This window comes from Hoplias malabaricus, chromosome 12, assembly GCF_029633855.1.
Source record: "Hoplias malabaricus isolate fHopMal1 chromosome 12, fHopMal1.hap1, whole genome shotgun sequence".
In the NCBI taxonomy this organism is placed as follows: Eukaryota; Metazoa; Chordata; class Actinopteri; order Characiformes; family Erythrinidae; genus Hoplias; species Hoplias malabaricus.
Genome location: NC_089811.1, coordinates 2952824 through 2974355, shown reverse-complemented (window position 1 = coordinate 2974355; position 21532 = coordinate 2952824). Strand labels below are relative to the sequence as shown.

The 21532-nt window shown below is 38.7% G+C and overlaps 1 protein-coding gene across 1 annotated transcript in view; it reads left to right on the top strand.

Moving 5' to 3' along the window:
- Positions 1 to 1379: 1379 nt before the first annotated feature.
- Positions 1380 to 21532, top strand: part of col5a2a (collagen, type V, alpha 2a) — a 47453-nt gene continuing 27300 nt past the window's right edge. Inside the window, exon 1 of the mRNA XM_066686507.1 lies at positions 1380 to 1560. Within this exon, the coding sequence (XP_066542604.1) occupies positions 1470 to 1560 (91 nt within the window). The 5' untranslated portion in view covers positions 1380 to 1469. The remainder of the gene's footprint in view (positions 1561 to 21532) is intronic.

Genomic DNA, 21532 nt, shown 5'->3' with positions numbered 1-21532 from the left:
AAGGCAAGAAAGTCAGTGCTCCAGTTTCCTCCCACAGTCCCAAAAAAGAAACAAAAAACAACAACACACACGTTGGTAGATAGATTGGCAACTCCAAGTGCCGTTAACTGATTCATTCATTCATTATCTGTAACCCTTATCCAGTTCAGGGTCGCGGTGGGTCCTAGAGCCTACCTGGAATCATTGGGTGCAAGGCAGGAATACACCCTGGAGGGGGCGCCAGTTTTCATTTTGAGCATAGACTAATAAATAAATGTACAAGTAGCATGGAATATAAAAAATCTCATCTTTGCTCTCCTTTCACAGAAAAAGTGAAGCAATACCTTGCACATTCCACATGGGCACAAACACACACACACACACACACACAGTCAACCAAACTAAACTACACACTCGATCTCCGTCTATGCCATAAACACTCACACAGACATCTGTCTGACATGTGAGATACGGTCAATAAAATTCAAGAACAAGTTCTTACACTTCTTTGTCCACTGGGGGAAATGATGAGCCATATTCAAACACCCAGAGTAAGACTTTTAACTGGTGGAAATATATGTGGAACAAATGTGGCAAGGTCACACGATGACCTTAAAGGGGAATGTCACCCATTTTCAAGTTGTCTGTAAACCCATTCTTCAGAGTTGTTTCTGTGAAATGGTGATGGGAAGCACAGGCTGAGCTGCCTTTAATACATGACTACGGTAAATAGGATGAGATTTTAGTAATAATTTAGTAGTAATTCTTAATATTTAATGTAATAACTTTCAATGATGGAAAGTTTTCAAGGCACAAAACTCCAGACATCTGGTTCCTATCATTACCACTGTGAAAAATTAAGTCTTATGGCAAAACCACCAATGATATAGAAATACTCTTGACTTTATCCACCAACTTAAACCAAAGAGAAATGGGGATATAAACTCTATTCTTGTTCTCTCATAAAAAAAACGTCTGTCGACGACAGCTAAAGTTGCTGCTATTAGGAGGGTCATAAACCCAGTTTATAGTCTTGCTTAGCAACGATCCCAGAAAGAATAACAGCAAACATTCTTTACAATGACCAGTTTAGAAAAAAAAATACTGTCCACGATTCATCTCTGTGAAGAGAAAAACGATAAATCACCAAGAGGAAGAAGCACTGTGCGAACATGGCTGTAGTTCCAATGTAACCACACATGTCTGAGAGCAATCTTCTAAAAGAGAGAACTGACAAAAAGGGGGAGGAAAATTAGGGTTGCCAGCATTCTTCTTATTTAGAGCTGTGTGAGGAGGGGGGAGGGAATGAGAGGGAGGGAGAGAGAGAGAGAGAGAGAGAGAGAGAGAGTTGGGTTGGGTCTGATTGTTGCTCAAAGCAGGAAAGCTGCCTCAGTCTGTCTTCATGGTGCAGTGATAAACGTGGTGGACTGTTTTTTGCCCTCTCTCCCCTACACTGCACTCAAAAGGAGGCTCATGTCTTCAATATAGACATGATGACCTTTCTGCATTCCAGGATTTTCCTATTTCTGGCTGTATCACTGGCACACTTTCTGTTTGTAAAATGCCAAGACGGAAACAGTGGTAAGTTGAGCCAAGATGAGCTGTCGATTGTTTAATTGTACTGATGCTTTAAGCTGAAAACATGCTGCTGTTTTCTTTGTTGGTGAGAGTTAGTTTGGACAGCACCTTTGTCTTAGGGAACTTTTCTGACTTGTCAACTCTGTCCTCTTCTTAAGAAGAAGAAGTTTGGAGAACAGCTTCTGAGGGGCTTTATGTTTTATCCTAGTTTCACTTGTCAATAATTTCTCTGTAGATATTCAAAGACTGACATCCATTTGTGTTCACTTTCAATGTGACAAGCTTTAGGGGATGTCTAATCTATGAGTAAAGATCACTCCCAGCAAGGCTTCCACTGAACAAAAATTGATCTTTTGTGGTTCTGGAACAAATCCTTTAATTTTCTGGGTTTTTTTACAGTTATTTTCCTGTGTATAAAAGTTTACATGTGTATATGACGATGTGCAGGCTGTTGCTTATAGACTACAGATTTGAGTAAGCTTGAGTGCTCATGTGATGAGATTCAAGCTCTTGCGAAATGTTAAGCCCTACACTACATCCCCTCGGATGTCGCCTTGAGGCTGATGTAGGATGTGCTCTGTGCAAGAAGATGAAGGATGCTAATAGCGATGGATTTCATTTCAATTGCTCTTTCTCACAGTAAGGGTTAGTTTCTCACATCCAGATCTTTGTCCCCCTTCACATCTGCAGAGTCAATTTCAGCACTGCACTCACGCGTCTCTGAGGGAACATAGCCTGCGTCCTAATTCGAGGCAGATGTTAGGAGGGAGGCGCTCAGTGAGAACATGCGAGAGAAAAGAGAGAAAAAAACAGGGGAAAAAAAAGTCTCAATCCAGAACACCTGAGCGCCATTACCTCAGTGCGTTTCAGTGGATTTGAAACATATGACGTCACCTTTTTCCTGAATGATGCCATTTGGCTAATTGTTGCTTTGTTAACAGAGTCTTCGGAAGAGCTGAGTTTTTGCCTGAAATCAAGTGAATGATGAGGAATGTTAGCATTACTGCTAATTGAGGTTACTGTTCCACGTCTGGTATTTTGACTTGATGAACATGGCCACCTTGTGGCCAATGACTATAACAAGCGGTCGATTCACTCTGCTAGCATAACTAGCTAACTAGCATAGATTAACCTCAGCAGAAAGTTAGCTAATTAAAATTTATATTTGGCATCAAAAATAGCACTGTTGTGGATTTCCTTGTATTTAATGAAGAATTTCAAAACGTCTTTGGAGGTGAAGATTTGTGATTGTTTTGGATATCAGCTGTGATCTGTTATCAAGAAGAAAATCATATATTGTTCTAAAATGTGTTTTATTATTATTATTATTATTGTTATTATTTATACAATGACTGCTTACAAAGCAAAAGTCACCCATAGGCTACCATGTGACAGAAAGGACAAGCTGCTTTAAGGAATGTTAAAACAGGGCTAATGTAGCAACACCTCATTCTCCAGCAGTTGTGCAAATATGCTCTTTGGGCAAAACCTGCTAAATAAAAGATGCACGCAATCTTACAATTTACTTGAGGCAGTTTTATCATTGGAGTTTTTATCTTATACCTAGTTATGAGCTCCCAAACATTATATTTTTTGTGATTTTTGATTAAGACCATTTAAAACATGCAACTGGACAGAGTTTTATAACCGTGGAAGGCAGCTTGTGGGGCTGTATTTTACTTTAGAAGCAAAACTGCTAAAGAAAATCAGAACATTTCAGAATTTCTAGTTTGTTTATTCAGGCAACATGAAGCTCAATTACCTGTAGAACCTCAGTTATCCCAGGCCTTAACCTGTTTCTTTTATAGTTTATATAGCACTGACCGTAATAACTACCCTCTGCATTCTGAATTAATCCTGTCTCGTTGGAGAAGACACTGTTCAAAGCTAATTTCATGTTTGCTGCAATGTCGTTTGGATTTAAACCAAATTTTTTATTAGACAGTTTTACAGCACCAGTCAGGAAATGAAACTGTGTCACAACTGCCACAGAGCAAGTCCTACATCACAGCGGAGGATGTAAGTTACTGTAAATGTCAGAGACAATTGTTTGTTGAGGAAAAAGGCAGAAAACCATGTTTGACTTTTTTAAAAAAACGTTTACGGAAATTATTGTTCAAATCTATCAAAGTTCAGTCTTAGAAGCTGGTTGCATGTATGGCTTTTCACAATCCAAGTTCATTCTGAGCACATTCAGTGATGATGAGGTCTGGTCTTGGGGGCAGTCAATCCGTTGGTCTGACAACACTCGTGGCATCATCCTGAATCACATTCTTTAAGACCCACTGCATTTAAAGTTTTCTTATCACGGTGAAAATGTGTGGACTTTTTTTCTTTCAGATTTTCTCTGGTTTTATCATTGTTTATCTGATAGTGACAGTTGTGAATGTCTACAAGGTTTTTCACGGCTGTTATATATCCAACTGTCTGTGTCATTTACTTGAACTCGAGTTTCTTCACTTATATTCTTCCTCTTTCCTCATATCCAGGTGTATTATCTTAATAGCAATACCCATAAAAATATTTCCAGGAAAAGAAAAAAACACCTATTTAATGACTTATTTTCCTGAAAATAAAATAAACAAAGAATGGTCTCTGACATTTGCACAGTACTGTACAACAGTGTAGCCTATGCTACATAAAATGTCCTTGCTGTTGAAGGGACTGTATACCTGACTACTGCAGATTGATACTTTGAATGACATAATGACCGTGTTCTGCTGGGCACTGACCAAGACAAATGAATGGACGAAAGTTTGTCCTAGCTCATGCTAATCATAAACATATGGCGCCATGGTGGCAAGAACTTAATTGCATGAGAGCATTAACAAGAGAAAAATAAAGTTAAACGTGTCACAGTACGAGCTATTTTTCTTACCCAAGTTAGTAAGTGCGACTTTATATGAGAATTGAATTTGACAAAAGTGAGCATTTGCCAGCTGCTGCTGTTGAGAAGTTGGACCACAACAGTAACATTGTGTGTTCAGAGAAAAAAAGTCTAAGCTCAATAAAAAAAGGCTTTGTGGGCATTCAAATTCTCCATAAATGCTGAGAGGGCTTTTTGTGGAAGGCCATATGAGTTGCTCTGAGGTTGCACTGAAGCCTGTTCAGGCACATGTTTGAGACCTTATTGTGATTCAGCTATGAGATTGATGTCACATGTGATCGAATCAGAATACTTAATGAAGAACAGTCTTTTATGCAGGACCTTTTTTTTTCCACTGATATTTGGCACTTATATCTACTTCATTATCCATGCGTTTAATCCAAGGCTTCATCATGAGGCTTGGAAAAGGCATCTTGCCCTGGGCTGAAATGGAACAGTGATCTAACTGGTTCTGAGGAAATAACATGGCTTTAAAAAGAAATAATTCCAGCCACATTTTGACTAGTGTAGGCTGAGTCCATATATGTATCGGCCAGGTGCTAATTAATTAATTAAGAAGATCTAAAGTCACTGTGGTGCCTTTCTGCCAGTCCACTCTTCATGATTTATTCACACAATGTTAACGATAGCAGCTGTGTCTAGTTTCTTTGGACAGTGAAAATACGTCGGATACACGATCCCTTTTGCATCATCAGTGTTTTTAAACTCTCAGTCATCGTTGTCACATCAGTTACTTTGCAACAAATAGGTTACCCATCCAAATCTGTAAACTCCACTCAGTCTGCAGCATTGTGCTGATGGAAAACATGTGCTGCATTTTTGCGCCATGACTTAATGACATGCCTCTATGCCTCTAACAACAACAAAAAAAAATGTATCCTCCACTGGAAAACGTGACATGAGTCCGCTTCCACCTGAAGTGAAAAACGTTTCATGTGTAATCCACCGCGTCCCCCTCGAACCTGCGGAGATAACCCTGGACCTCTCAGAGGCATGGACAATTTGGATGATAGATTTTTAATGTTGGTCTTACTCATGAGATTTCTCCATGGGAACTACTTATAAAGTAAATGATGGAAGTCAGCGAATGCAGCGCCAAGGGGATGACTTCCAGATGTTAAACTTGGTTGCTTTGGCAGTGTTCGGAAAATATTAAAACAAACCTTGGCTGAGATTCAGTTTGAGAGGAAGTTATATCGCTGATGTTAGAAACATTGTGTCGGTGAACAGCTCACCTTTGTGAGAACATGGAAAACATCAGAACGCGGCGTAAGTGGGAACAAACCAATTCTCTTCCCCAAATCAGCTAGAAAAAAAAAAATAGGAAGACACAAATAGACAAAATAAAATACCATTCATAATACAATTTTAAGAATAAACAGTGTTTAAATGTATGAGTTTACAGCTCAAATGTGTCACTATGTGTTTTGAATAGTAAAGAGGGCACTGTGGAGCACTACCAGTGCCTGGTATGGGTTTCTCAAGTATGGCTTTCACAGATGCTGTTGGTAAAGGGATTCCTACTCAATACATTCTAGAAGACATGTTGACAGACAGATTTTAGCCATAAATAGTACATTAGAATCACAAACTAATAAGAAATGATAAAATTGGAAAACATGATCAGAATCTATGAATAATATCAATGTAACGATAAAAACCTGAGTTTGTTGAGTATAACAATAATATCCTGAATATACGCCAATAGAAAAACCTGCTATAACATAACTCATTACCATACAAATAAATAGGGTCCTCCTGCCCACCCCTGACCTTCACCTCTCTGGGAATATGAATATTCCCAGCTCCAACCTGCTGAACTCTCAAGCACTAAAACAGATGGCAAGCATGCCTGAGCAGAACACGTGAAGGTGGGGAGAAGACAAAATGACGTTGAGCCCCCTGGAACAAATTGGCTTTGTGTGTTTGTACAGCTGCTTCCATTTATCTGAAGATCATAAAGGCTTGCCTCAGAGTACATCAGCTGTATCTAGCTGCCTTTTAATGAAGCACGTTACCTCAAATGCAAACCTTGATGGTTAAGAGGCCAGCTTTGATTGTCACTGATTGCCGTCTGTTATGGTGTCAGGTCGGGTTTTAGAGCTTGAAAACTTCATACAGCAAAAGGCGTGCCTTCATTAGCCGGGGCGTAGCCAGAGGAAAATGGCTCAAATTCAGAAAGCAGAGCTCCTCCAACTCCTCAGCTAGGCTTAAAGGTGTCTAGGGAGTTCAAACAAACGAGTGTTGCTTTCTGGACTTGAAATGTAGCCCTTTGGTCATAACAACACACTAACCAAGCCTTTCTTAAACCCTTGATATTCACTTTGAAACTTAAAACCTGCAATTATCAAAAGTCAACACTTTCCTCTTTGCTTAACCCCTAAAAATCCCACATGTAATGCATCCTAAGGCTTTTACTCAGTAACTACACACAGAGTAATCCAAACAGGCCAAGATACTCATAAGCCAGAAGAATGAATAGATAAATCTGCTTTTAACGCCATACTGTCCTCAGTATATGCTGAAAGTCTGGAAAATGTCTTTGCCAGCTCTGAGCTCCTTGCGTGCATCAAGACAAGGCCTGAGTCAGTAAATCTGGCATTCTCCTACTTCCTCTTGAGAGTCATCTGCTCCAGCTCTTTCTTCTGGAGCATGCTTTCGGAATGATGACATGGCACTGAACTGGCAATCATTCCAATTACGATATTCCCATCTTGGTGGCCCAGTTACATTTTTCTTCCTAATGTAACTCATTAACAGCACAAAAGTCACAGAACCTTGTCTTTTAGAGCAGGTTCCTATATTATTTATTTATTTATTGGTCTCCAATGTCATAGCCTTCTACAAGCTGACCAATGGAATACCGCACAAAAAAATACATTTTATAAATTATTAAGAAGATATACACATTAAATCTATTGGATCGCATTGTCAAACCGTAATATCCACATCAGCACATCCCCACTCAAAAGTAGAAAGCCTTTATGAGCATGAGAATATTTGAGAATAACTAATCCTCCTGTGGGCTGCACTGGACAGTTATTATTTGGTCACTTTCAGTGATGGTACTGACTAACGTTATTAACTACTGTATGAAACAGACAAAAACTATGAGCTTCAAACCAGTATTTTACACATTACAATGAAGCACATTTAACCTGGACATATGTATTTGAAGTGTACATCGTGACCTGTCCTGACACCAGAAATCATGCAGATCTGGCTGGATATAATAGATAACATTTTATCCGGGCAGGACATTTGGGATTATTCATTCATTCAAGAATCTGAACTGGAATTATTACTTTTAAAATGTGGTCGGAGGTCTTTGGAATTTCATGACAAGCAGAGCCTTACATTGCTGTGGTTAACTGTTCCACATAGGGATTTTTTTCAGTTTTTCAGATCCTGCTGCAGCTTAGTCTGTGCTCATGCGAGGAACAGTATCAGAATAGTCTGTTAAACTTCTAAAAAATGTTTAATATCATGGCTAGATTAAATTACAATGTGCTTGGATACAGATTATAAGAGCAACATGAGATCACACTTTGTAATTTTCCAAGTGTTATTTCATGTGGATTCTCTTTTTTGGTTTTATCTTTGCCAGTTTCTAATAAGACGCAGTTGCCCAAGTGTTCTTTGTATGTACATCTGAAATAGGTTTGAACGAAAGTTATTTAGGAGGTAGGAATCTAGGCAGTGTTATTAAAGATTAGCCAATTCTGTGCAGTGAAATAATTTATGTTGCGGTTTTATATTGTTACAGCTGCTATTTGAGACACTACACAAAGTATAAATTACCAAACGTATTTGAACATTTATACATACAATGTGTATAATTCACTGTGATGGGAAACAAAACATCAAACCAAGTGGCTTTTATTGTAAACAGACCATTTCAAGTCATGGTGAACGCTACGAAAGTAATTTTCCTTTGGGCAAATCACTTTCAAATCTGCTTCTTTGTAGAATTCTGCATGTTTGCACATTCCTATCCATAAATATATACTTAGCCTCCACTTTAGCATCTACTGTTGTACAAAAACATGTTTTTTTGTGGTGTATGATTGGCTATAGTTTGTTATGGCTTGTGTAGTAAAGTGGGAAACTGGCAGATTGAGGTTCAGTTCCCAGCTCAGGTAGAAAAAACACACCACTCCAGGTAAGATTCTCTGTCAAATGTAAACTTATTTTAGTTGGGAGTGCAAAAATGTATAATCTAAATAATTATTTATTGGTTTTTAATGTTTACAAGAGAGCTTTACAAGAGAGTACATTTACATTCATAGCATTTTGCCTATGCTCTTATCCAGAGCAACTTGTCATCTTGTATAGAGGATACAACCTCAGAAATACAGATCGAATTAGAGTCCAAATACCACTGAAGCAAGATCCTGCTAGATCCTGGAGGCAAAGATGAACCCTAAAGAGAGAATATAACTGTGTGTGTATATATATATATATATATATATATATATATATATATATGAAACCAGAGAGGATTGAATCATTTAAAAAATGAACATGCTGTGCTCCATGGAACTTTGAGTTTAGAATGAAGGTGCTTTGAATTGTACCCCCATCCACAGTCTTTCCATGCCAGACAAGTTTATGTGGAAATGTCTGCACACAGGAATGAGTCACAGGCCAAGTCAAGCCTGATGCTGTTACCTTCGGACGAGCTGTGAGTTTAAACTGCCATGTGTTTTCAACTTAGCCAAAGAATTGAATAGACTTTAATCAAATTCATCTAAATGAATTTGTCTGGTATAAGATTGAAGTTTTAAGTTGTTGTATTAATACACTGGTACATACACTCCAGTAAACCACTTGTGATAATTCAGGAATGTGTTTCTAATCTGCACACTCCTTAAACAGAAATGAAAAAATGCCTCAGATAACTCAAGCCTGGTGCCCATGTGTTGTTCTATGGCTTTGTAACAGTACATGCAATTGAAAGAGGCATTGTATACTCTCTGGGACTGTGTGGGTTGCTCTTTTATGTCGGATGGTTTACAAATGATTGCATTAAACTTTTGACAAATATATGGTCTCTGTTCTAACCAAGATGGCTGTCTCTCATTTGGTTATCTTAAGCTCAGTCGTGCTGGTGGGTACTTTTCATTGTAAAACCTAGCTGATTACATTAGCACTTACTTCCTTTTGGCTTGGACACAGCTTAATATTCACTGTCCAAACATATCTGCATTCATTTATTTTGTTAATATTTAATTTTCTACAGTATTTACACAAGGCAGTGATGCTTTATACTAATGTGCATACTTCATGATAAACAGTCCTCTACAAATGGTATTAGACAAAATTTGTGTACATTTTCTTACATTAGAAATAGAGAATGTTTTTGCCTTTTCCTGTAAAGCTACCATTTTGTATATTTATGAACAGAGACAGGATGACATTATGAGAATAATAATGTTGCACTACACTTTGATCAGGTCTACTCTTGCTTTTAACACTAAATTAAGGGTAGGACTTCCAAACATGATTTGATGAGGGGAAAAAAAATCTGTTCAGGAATGAGAGCAGAGAAAACCTGCTCTAAAAGGAGAGTATCCATCACTGAGTAGGTCAGACTGTTCTTGTATTATCTGACCTCTGTTTTAGGTTGATATTGCCTTTGGAAGGAGTGAGGTTTAATGTCTGGAACTCATCAGTCCATGTGTTTATGTAAATAATGATGTCTTTTTTTGAGTATTAGTTGCCCCCCCAACCCCCATCCATATTCCATACATTTCTGCAGATGTAACCACAAATACAATACAATTCTATTAATTTAAATTTAAATTTTGTGTTATGTGAAGGTCTATAGAAGCTGCTATTTTGAGGACATACCCATTACTCATAGTTACCCAAAATCTGTGCTGTTCAATTGGATATTTCCCAAGTGTGCACTACACATTAATACTATATAGTATACACTGTGTACTAACCTTAAAATGGTGAGTTTGGTAGGCTAGTACACAAAATACGAACATACAAAGTTTGTCTTTGTCTTGATCTAGGTGTGCATTGTGGATGTTGTCTTTGTTAATGGATACTCAGCTCTGACACTTGTGTATATATATATATATATATATATATTATCTGTAACCGCTTATCCAGTTCAGGGTCACGGTGGGTCCAGAGCCTACCTGGAATCATTGGGCGCAAGGCGGGAATACACCCTGGAGGGGGCACCAGTCCTTCACAGGGCAACACACACATTCACACATTCACTCACACACTCACACCTACGGACACTTTTGAGTCACCAATCCACCACCTGGAGGAAACCCACGCAGACACAGAGAGAACACACCACACTCCTCACAGACAGTCACCTGGAGGAAACTCAAGCAGACACAGAGAGAACACACCACACTCCTCACAGACAGTCACCTGGAGGAAACTCAAGCAGACACAGGGACAACACACCACACTCCTCACAGACAGTTACCCGATGCGGGTGTCCCTGGAGCTGTGTGACTGATGTATATATATATATATATATATAACATATATTTGTATTTGCATACAACAATTATATTACCAGCATTTGGCACTACATAGGGAGGAGGGAGACATTTGAGGTTAAGCCTCTGTTTTGCTGTTACATGGAAATATCACTGATCATCTCAGATTTTCAGACAGGGAAAACAATTCTGTTCACCCAATTCTGTCAGCCAAGACCCACCGCGACCCTGAAATGGAAAAGCGGAAAAGAAGATGATGATGATGATGAAGCCAAGACCTGAAAATATTTCACAATACAACATTACCTTTCAATAATCTGTTACACCCTCTGAGCAGTCTCTGAGTATGATTACATTTTTTGCCCTGTAAACATGTGGCTTACTCTAAAACAAAACACAAGTGAAATAACAAGTTTCCTGAAGCTGGAATACGGCCTGAGTATGAATATCTCACTTATTCAGTCGAAAGTGCAGCAAAATACATTAGAGTAGAATTACAGTTGTCTATTCAATCATATGATGGAAATATCTGTGTTTTTTAAATGACCCTCTCCAGCTCAGAGAGGAGCCGTGCATGAGATAAACATAGCCATCTTTCACATCTGTATACATTTTGCTCAGCAGCAACGCTTGACACTCGATCCACAAAATGGGGACCACAGCAAAAAAAAAAAAAAAATGAAGTGACTGAAACATACAATACCATTAATCTGAAGATTTGTCCTAGATTCACATGCATTGTGTGGATACGTTCTGCTAAGACATAGACTTACAAAGATTGCATCGTGCAAACGATATCAATATTTGACTAAAGTACTTGAGTATATGTAAATAGATGATACCCAGCTCTGATCACTTTAATTCCTGTTAAACAAACGTAAGCTTTAAAAGCACTGGTGTTTGTTGATAAAGCCGTGATGTTTATAACAGAACTTTTTATTAACATTAATTTATTAACAGTATACGATTCATGTCAGATTATTAAGCATCTTCTGAGTTTCAAGTGAAATAACCTCTTCCATCCGGAATAGGCTTCTCACAGGACACGGTCTCTGAACCAGCTGCTGATGACTAGTAGGAAAAGTATGCATTAGCTTTGAGGAGGGAGGTTGTGCCAGATCATGAAAACAAGCTGTGAGCCTCACTAACACCATGTTCAGAATTTAAAACACTGAAACTCCTTTGGCTCAGTCACTGTCTCAGAAATGGTAACTTCACAGGCTACAAAAGCATTAAAACATGTAAAGCAATAGAGTTAATGTTACACGACTGTTTTCATGTTACAGAGGCTGTGTGAAAAATATCCAACATGTACTTTTATACTAGCTGCTGGAACATTGCTTTCGGCTAAATCGCTCCAGAAGATAGTTTCACTGATCCAAAGTCCTGTTCTGGAGGATTTACACCACTCTGGACTAAGCTTGGCTTGGGGCACAATGAACTTATCTTTCTTTTCTTCTTTATTTTTTTGTGATTATACAAAATTAATATTCACGGCTGAAAACTACAGTGGGTACACCTTCATGTACCCGACTTTAATAACTATAAGAAGTATCAGTTGGCCCTACAGTGTATTCTGATAAACAGATGTATTGTCACATTCAAAAAAGCCATCAAAACTCTTCGAAAGAGTTTAAAAACTGACTTTAGCTGTGACATACTCAGAAATGTTTATTGTTTATCAGGATATAACCATTTATTACCGTAATGAAATAATGCTGCCATATTGTCCATGACTTGTTACAAACTACATGTGTCTAAATGTCCTTTGCCTTGGGCCCATTTTATCCCAAGGCCAATTTTCTTCTTGTTCGAGTTTAAAAAAGAAGACTTGTTTAGTGATGAGACCTCGAAATCACACAGGGAGAGTTTAAACACACCCACAACATTCCCAGCAACAGAAATCCAATATGTTCTTGATTCCACTGATTTCATAGATGCAATTGAGTCATAAGACCACAAACTCCACTGCTGTTGTGGGAATCCCCTGACTGGTGTTATCAGACTTCTGACTTTGGTCTTATCACCTACCTGTGGTCTGTTGTGGCCTTGAAAATGAACAGCGTGTCGCTTCACGTTTACTGTTAATGTCATACAATGTTTTTAAATGGTTAAATCCAAATAAGGACATTATACATGAAAGATTTGAGAAAGAAAAGAGGCTGTTTTGGTTTTACAAAAATGACAAATGTTCCCTTCCACAGTCAAGATGGAGTGCTGTTACTGAACCTGGGGAGATCTTTATGGGATGGCAGGGCCTCTCCTGGGCCCCTGAGAGTAAAGACTTTACTCCTGTGAATGTACAGCTTGTTTCCTGCAGGAGGAAAGCAGAGCACTCCGGCTTGGTGCTAGCATTAATCATAAAACAGAGCAGAGAAACATCAAAACGTTCAAGATAAGATCAGTGACTTAATTAGATTACCGTAAGGTCTTAAGATGTTCTCAGAATAGAACTTTATTGTTCTCTATTGTAAGCTCAATGAAATTTGACACATAAACAATCGCCATTTCACGTCTTGCATGTTAACCAGTGTAATTTATCCTTTTAGAAGATTACCTTATGAAATATGCTGTTATTGTCATTATTGTTATGGATTCCTTTAACCCATCTTACACACACACACACACACACACACTAGTGAAAAAACACCTGGAATGGCAGGCAGCCACCTCAGAAGCAGTTGTGGGTTAACTACTATGATCAAGGACATTTCAGCTGTGAATGTTGAGGGAGAAGATAGTACTGTATATATTACTGTCACAACCCAAGCCCACTTCTTTAACAGTGAGTCCATAACTGTCTTGCCTTTCCATGATGACCTATAGCATCACTCCAAATAATCATTTTAGTGCCTTTCAATTTAAAATTAGAATCAGAATCACTTTATTGGCCACAGTGCTTGCACACAGAGGAATTTGTTTTCCGCATTTAACCCAATCTGTGCAGTGAAACACTTACACACACCCACACACACACACACTAATGAACACTAGGGGGTCAGTGAGCACACATGCTCGGAGCGGTGAGCCATGAAAGCAGTTGGGGGTTAGGTTCCTTGCTCAAGGGTACTTCAGTCATGACCTGTCAGCTCTGGGGATCAAACCGGGACTCTTCTTCCTGTTACAAGCCCAGTTCCCTAACAACCAGGCCACAGCTGCCCCATATTAAAGGACCCATATAAAGAACAACTGAATTTTTCCTCTCATTTTAACAAGTAAATAATGTGAAGGAATAGTTTTGCATAGTATGTAAACATAACCTCAACAATGTAAATGTACCATATACTTCATAAAGCTAATAAAGTCAATATTTAGAAAGTTAGAAAAAGAACAGCCTGTTTTGAATTTGAGCATGTGGTTCTTTCCACAGTCTAGTGTATTTTACATGGCTTTTATTCTCTGAACCTGGCAAACGTTACTGACCAAGGAACACAAGCATTCCTCAAATGTAACCACTTCTTCGTATCTACAATAACAGGTTAAAGGCTAATTCAGACAGTGCCACTGAGCCTGGGCAGAAGAGTGGTGAGGGCCGCCTACTGTTAAAGGGGGGAAAGGACAAAAAGGAGTGCTAATGAAGTGCATTTGGACTCCTCCAGTGTGGGCCTGCTTAGAGTAAATATTTATGGGAGACATCCTTGCCTCGCTTTGGGACAGAGCCTGGAGAACTCAGAACACAGCTGAGTGAGCCGAGCTAGAGTTGAGGCCAACCAGCTGCAGAGATGAGCAAACAAAGTTGAGATAGGGAGGGAAACACTGCAGAGAGCAACATCACAGGGGATACATCTACGGGGGATACGTATACTATTCAAACAAGGGGAAGAGGGATTGAGAGGGTGGTTCCACAAAGTACTGGAACATGGTTTATATCCATCGCCTGGAAAAAAAACATGTCATGCGAATCCTGTATACACAAGATAAACAAACTCGCTGTGCCGTTGTTCCTGTTGCTTTATTGGTGATTTTGATCAGCTTATTTTAGCACCGTGCCCACCTGAAAAAACATAAAAAAAAGAAGCACACCCTACATGGAGGGAAGTTTAGCAACTGATAAATATTTCCTCTTGACACTGTGATGTTAACCCTGAGCCAAAACAGTCATTGGCAGGAGATACGAAAACGGTGGTGTTGGGTGTGGGGGTCCATTACAGAGCACAGTAAACTGGGGCATACACAATACACCAAACAGTGTCCTTCAAAAAACATGGCATTAATTACTGACTTTTTGGCCAAGTTCCGATTAAATGACATTTTTTGCTCAACTCTTTACCTTCACAGGAAAAGTCATTAATGGCTGACATTTTTAAAATTCTATTCATTCATGTTTTCAAATGCTATTATAACAGTTCCATTTCCTGGCGTTTGTTTTGGAGACAGGCAAGACCGGCTTACACCATGTAAACAGACAACCAGCGCTCGTAACTACAAAAATCATAAACTTCTAAAAAGTCATGTTTGCTTCAAGAAAATAAAAGAGAAAGAAGTTCCACTGAGATCGAGTTTCTTTATCCAGTGTTTCGTTGCTAAAGCAGCGTCACTTGGACACATTTAAACCAAACCGAGTTCTCCGTAAACTTAACATGGCTGTATGATTTGATGTTGAAGAAAGTTGACAGAGGAAAGGTTATGACTGCAGCCAGATTGTTGGCTTTTAGCAATACCCTGCCCCTTGTGTTTTAGAGATCAGTTGATAAAAATGCCCCTTAAACCACCACCCCATCTTTGTCTTGTCTTTGTATTAAGCACAAAAGTACAAGTTCTGTAAATATTACTATTAAAGGCAGTGAATCCTGGAACAGCATACTGTGCAGCCACATCTGTCTGTTTTTGGACTGGATTCAGTATCAACAGTGAAAACAGAGCAAGGGATGTTCATAAGACTGGAATATATCAGTGTTATGTCTTTTTTTTCCCCTAGGACATATAGTTTTACCCATGGAATCCACTTTATAAAATCTATGAGGCTTTGTATACCAACAAATATTTGTGCTTCCTTTTTATATGAACACACACAAACCTCTTTTTATCCCTGAGAATTAAACAGACTGAAATCAAGCACTGTTCTGTTTGGTTGCGTATGATTGTTCAAAAAGCAGTTGAGGGTGAAATGATGCTAATTGCTTTAGTGTTAATTTGCAATGTTAAAACCTGGGTAGGATGTATGCAAATATATTGTTTTTGTGATGTCACAAAGCTAGCATAAGCGAATGTCCTGAACTGTGAAGTGTACAGTGTTTCCATACTGCATCAACAAAACAGAACTATATCAGGTCAGTAGGGTCTTTCTTTGATATGGGCTTTTTAAAAACTGAACTCTACTCTTGAGTACTTGTTTGCTTGAGAACATTTTAGCAGAGGCAGTTCACAAGGTGTTTTAATATCCTTATTTTAAAGGTTTTTCTATGGTACCTTTAACTAATTAAAATGTCTTAAGTTCTATTACAATATAAACAATCATAACTGTATACATTCATTCTTTACATATTAGGACTGGGTTGATATGAAAGAATCATAAACGTACTCAGAACATATATACAAACGCTGTGTCCTGGAGTGTGAGGTACAGACAGTTTACGTAGACTGCTGTGTAACAGACGGGAAGAGTGTGGAGTGTGCTTTGAATGTTCTGTACCTTTTGGAAGCTCTGCGGATGTGCTAGGTCTGGTTTGATATGCGAGCTTAGCCCAGACTTCTCCCAGAGGATATGAAAAACAAATGTTTGAACTTTACCCAGGGTGCTGTGTAAAATATGGTTACAAGTGAGAAATACAGGATGGTCCAAATAACACTCAGCTATGCTAATGTTGGCCATCTCACACCAGTGTTCCTGTATATGAGGAGTGCACTTAAAATGGCCTTTAAGTACAAGTTAATCACTTACGAAGAAATAAACATTAGATTTACTAAGAAATTCACAGGGACATTCTGTCTCTGGTAAATCACTGAAGTTAGTTGAATTTTCTGATTATGAACCAAGTAATTCCAAACACATTCAGTGACGATGCAGAGAAAAACCAGCAGTGTCTTGGATTGGATTTTGTTGGATTTACATATGTTGTTGTTTTGTGTCTATTTACTTTTCTCAGTGAAGGATTTGACAACACCACTTCCTTTCAAGTCCCCTAGAGTTGTCTTTTCCAAGAGCAAGAATGGACAGAAAACCTTGTGGATTTTTTCAGATCTGAAAAATACAGTCTCTCTCTCTCTTGCTCTCTCACCCTTAGGTACTGGTCCACAAGGGGGTGCTATTGTGTTCTGCATCAATGACACTGTGTGCCTTTGTTTCCCTATCTCTCAATAATTAAACGTATAGGCAATGCTTACCTTATAGTGAAACTTTTGGTAGTCTGCCTGATCTAAAATGGCTGTTACAAGTCCATTTTACTTTTTGAATAATTTTTTAAATAAGTTTTACTAATTCAGAATCCATTAATTTCATACATTTTTAATATGTAAAGTTATCAGAGATATCTATTGAATATAAAAAAAAGTTTACCAAACATCATAAACCATTTGGACTTGAAGTTAAATAAATTAGGAGTCTGGATTTTGCACATGGTTTGATTTTTAATGTTGTCAGGGAACGTAGATTGCCAGGTAATAAAGGCAAAGTATTAAACATAAAATGTGTCATTCATTGTTCAGTTTAAAAGTAAACAATGTGATTAGAACCAGAGACATGTCAAGCTCACCACAGAGTAAAAGAATGACCACTTTTTTCATTACTGTACAGAGTCATCTTTAATCTTTCTGCTGGTGTTTATGTGGCAAGTGTGTTATGAAACCATGAATTACATGCTATCTTGAAGTTGTGGCTAAAGAGGCTATAATTTATCTGACACCGGCCGAGAGTGGTTTGAGGGCATTCAGACTATACACTACATACCAGAAAGCACTGCTCTGGACTAAGACTTAAATACAGTTCCTACATCAACACAACGTAATCATCTAAGACAAATGCCATTAGCATTAGCTTAACATGGGTCTGGGAAACCAGTAAAACCAGTTATGATTGTTGGCTGAATTATCTTATTGCTAACTAAATGATGATAAATAGAAACAAAGTTCTAAATTATATTTTGTAACTCTTCGGACAGAACTACCCAAGATTTGAACTTTTGGTTTCAGTTTACCATCTCTTGTTTCCTTTTTTCTATTTAATTACATGCTATTCTGGTGCTAAACATGGGCAGTATTATCAGGCTATCAATATATTGGTCAGCCCTTGTGTTACTAGAGAAAAATAATCAGTTCAGCTGACCTAGAAAACGTTATTTAACTGCACATGTTTATGACTTTTAAGCCTGAAATTGAGTCTCTAAAGAGGGCACAAATGCTTTACTTCAGAGAATACAAGGACTCATGTTTATCACATACTGAAAGGCACAGACCATGTCCTGCATTTTCTCAGAACGTGCTGTCACACCAAGTTTTAAAGCTGGTGTGAAAATTACTGCTGGAGGTGAGCAAGTGGAAAGAAGTCTGTCAGTGGGCGAGCTCAGAACAGCTGTGCTAAGAAAGGGTTGGATCATATTTAGACATTTTGGACTGAATTTCGGAGATGCTCTGTATAAAATCCTGCAATGTGCCATTACTGGGACACACACCAAAAACTTGTAAAGCGGCGCCTCAGGCAGGCACACAATGTGGGAAGGGGTGGGAGGCAAAGTGCAGTGAGGACATGTTCTCATTTATAAGCCCACCCTCAGGGCAGTGAAGGGGCATTATAGAAGGCAAACCCTAGAATAAGGTAGGGTCTAGTGCCAGAGGACAGAAAGGTGATGAACACAACATGCAGCCCTAATTTCTCATTTCCAAGGGCAGTGATTCCTAACCCTGATCTTGCAGTAACTCTACACCCCTGCTCTCAGGAAGGTCTAGTCCTGTAATTAGTTGGAGATCAGTATTAGTTAAAGCATACTCACACAATTTTTTAAGCATTAGTAACAAATAAAACAGTTTTTAATGCAATGTAACCTTTGCCTCACGTATTTTCCCCTTTTGCTAAGAACACAAACTACTTGTTCTAAATATAGATATTTCTTTTAATTGTTTTCCCAGTGCAAGCAGCATGATCAATTTGGCATCGTAAAGCGACACTAGGTAGCATTTTCCCTTAATATCACAGATTAATTACAACATCATTGTGACACTCCAATGACCTACAATAGGGAGAATAGACCATGTAGACTTACCACTATGTAACGTTTGGAGCCACCTCCCTCTTGCTTTCAGTACATATTGAATTACACTCTGCCACTATAGGGGAAGCCCAGCAGCAAAAATACTAAAACATACCTAGTGTTGCTTTAATGAACATTTGTTTGGATTGCCACAATTATCAGACTGAGAACTGATATCTGAATGATTATTACTACATCTGTACAAGCACAAGACAATCATCTATTAATTTACGACTGACTGTGAAAAAGACTTGCATTTTTTTATTTGATATATATTTTTATTCGTTTGCAAAAAAGGATAGAATTTTTAACAGCGAATGCAGCAAAATACATAGGGGTATATATTAATTTACGCTTATGGCAATGAGGAATAAAAGTGACTTCCTATTTACTGTATATTACAAAAACTGCCATACATTCCCCACTTTTTATTGTTGCCTGGTTAATCAAAACGTTATCTACTCTTGCCCTGTGCACTTTCAGCACATTATTTCAGAAAAGTCATAGTAATTAACTGATTAGTTCGGTTGATGGAGTTAGAGAAGGCAGAACACCAAAGTACGCAGGCAGAGTCAATCAAATGAACACCAATGAGCTTGAAAAGATGGTCCCCAAATCCTGAACAGTTGCCTGGGGTCTTACTGCAGATTTAGTCACTGTAGTCTTAAACAGGAAGAGTAAGGTATACTGTGGATCATCTGGAAATCAAGACAAACTACTGGCCATAAAGTGGCAATCAGCAACATACTTATTTAACTTTCCAGGCTATGTTTTCTGCTACCCCTTCACACAGGCACAAACTTGCCTTTTTGTGGGATGATGATGGAGCTTGTTTCCAAACCAGAGGAAACAATGCTCCCTGCACAACTGACAATAAGTAAACCTCAGAGTTCTCCAATTCCTAAATCTAATGAAACTCTCTAAATGCACAGCCTTGTACTTGAACCTCTGTGAAGCAGCTTGGCCGGGGTCTAGAAAAAGGAGGTTTGGGCTAATGACAGGTTTCAAAGTCATTTAGAAGTGCATTTGCTGTGCCAGCAGTGAGGATGACTGGGCTTCTCATTCATTTTCTGTCTTCAAGTGCAGTAGAAACTCGCTTCAAAGAGGTACTGTTGTGGGAGGGTCAAGAACACGTCTACAAGTCATTATGCAGGGACATGGGAAGGCATTTTAACTTGGAGATGCTGAACAAAATGACTTCTAATGCTGAAAGACTCTCCATAAAGAATTGAAACTGTAATAATGCCAAAGTTTGGGCGCATTAAATACTGTGTACTGAGCAGTTTGCAGTCCTGAACAGTACTGAACAGTCCAGAGAAGGTAGTGCTGGAGTGCTCTCGGTGTTCCTGATTACATCTGAGGTCAGAGATCAAACACATGCTAGATTTACACTGGGCTATTCTGACAGTAAGACATTTTAAAGTAGACATGCGGCCCTGCAGCTGTATAGTCACTCATCTGATTTTTTTTCCCCCTGCAGAACCAGACACTCCTCTGGGATAAACACATTCTGGAGCCTTGGGATTTTGGCTTTCCGAGGCAGACTTGCTGAGCAGTTAGCTAAATCACCACAAAATCAAATTAAAACTACACATCTGCCAGTGTGTAGAAAATCGCCAGTGAGTGTGAAATCTACTCCAACACTTTCTTTCAGAAACATGTCTATAGCCGGATCTGGAAAACTGACTATTACAATGAGTCTGTGTTTCCATATGATCACATTCTCACCTCTAAAGCACAGATTATGAGCAATTGCACAGGAGACTCGGAACATCCTAAGGTTCGCTGCTGAAGCTGCCGGACATATTTCACAATTCAGCTCTTTGTGTCCTACATGTCGTTTTAGAAGCTTTTTAAAAGCTGGGGTGGCACTAGAGCGTGTTATCTTTTACCCTTCCTGAGCAAGCTAGGGTTCAGGTGTGGGACAGCACAAGATTTGATTCAGATCCATAGAAAATACATCCCCTAAATCCTTTCATTTGGCCGATCCATGACAAGTGGATTTCAAGCAGTCCAAGTCTAAAGAGCTTTAAAAGTCACTATTTTTTCACAATCCACAAGAAAATAGGAACTAAAAAAAGCACCTGAAAACAAACCTCAAGGTATTGTGTAGTGGATAAGACCATTGCACTCCAAACAGCACAATGGGGTTCAGTTCCCAGCTCAGATAGGAAAATAATGCAATACTAATAAGAGTTCCTGGGCATTAATTGTTGGTTGTGACACAATCATTATTACTAATATGCTAATGTATGGTTGCGCTGGTACGAGAGGATCAGAAACAGCAGTGCTGCTGGAGATTTTAAACATGGTGTCCACTTACTGTTCTCTCTATTAGACACACTAACCTTGTTGTTCCACCTTATAGATGTAAAGTCAGAGGTCATCCTTTAATCAGTGACAGGACGCTATCGGCTGGATGCTTTTGGACT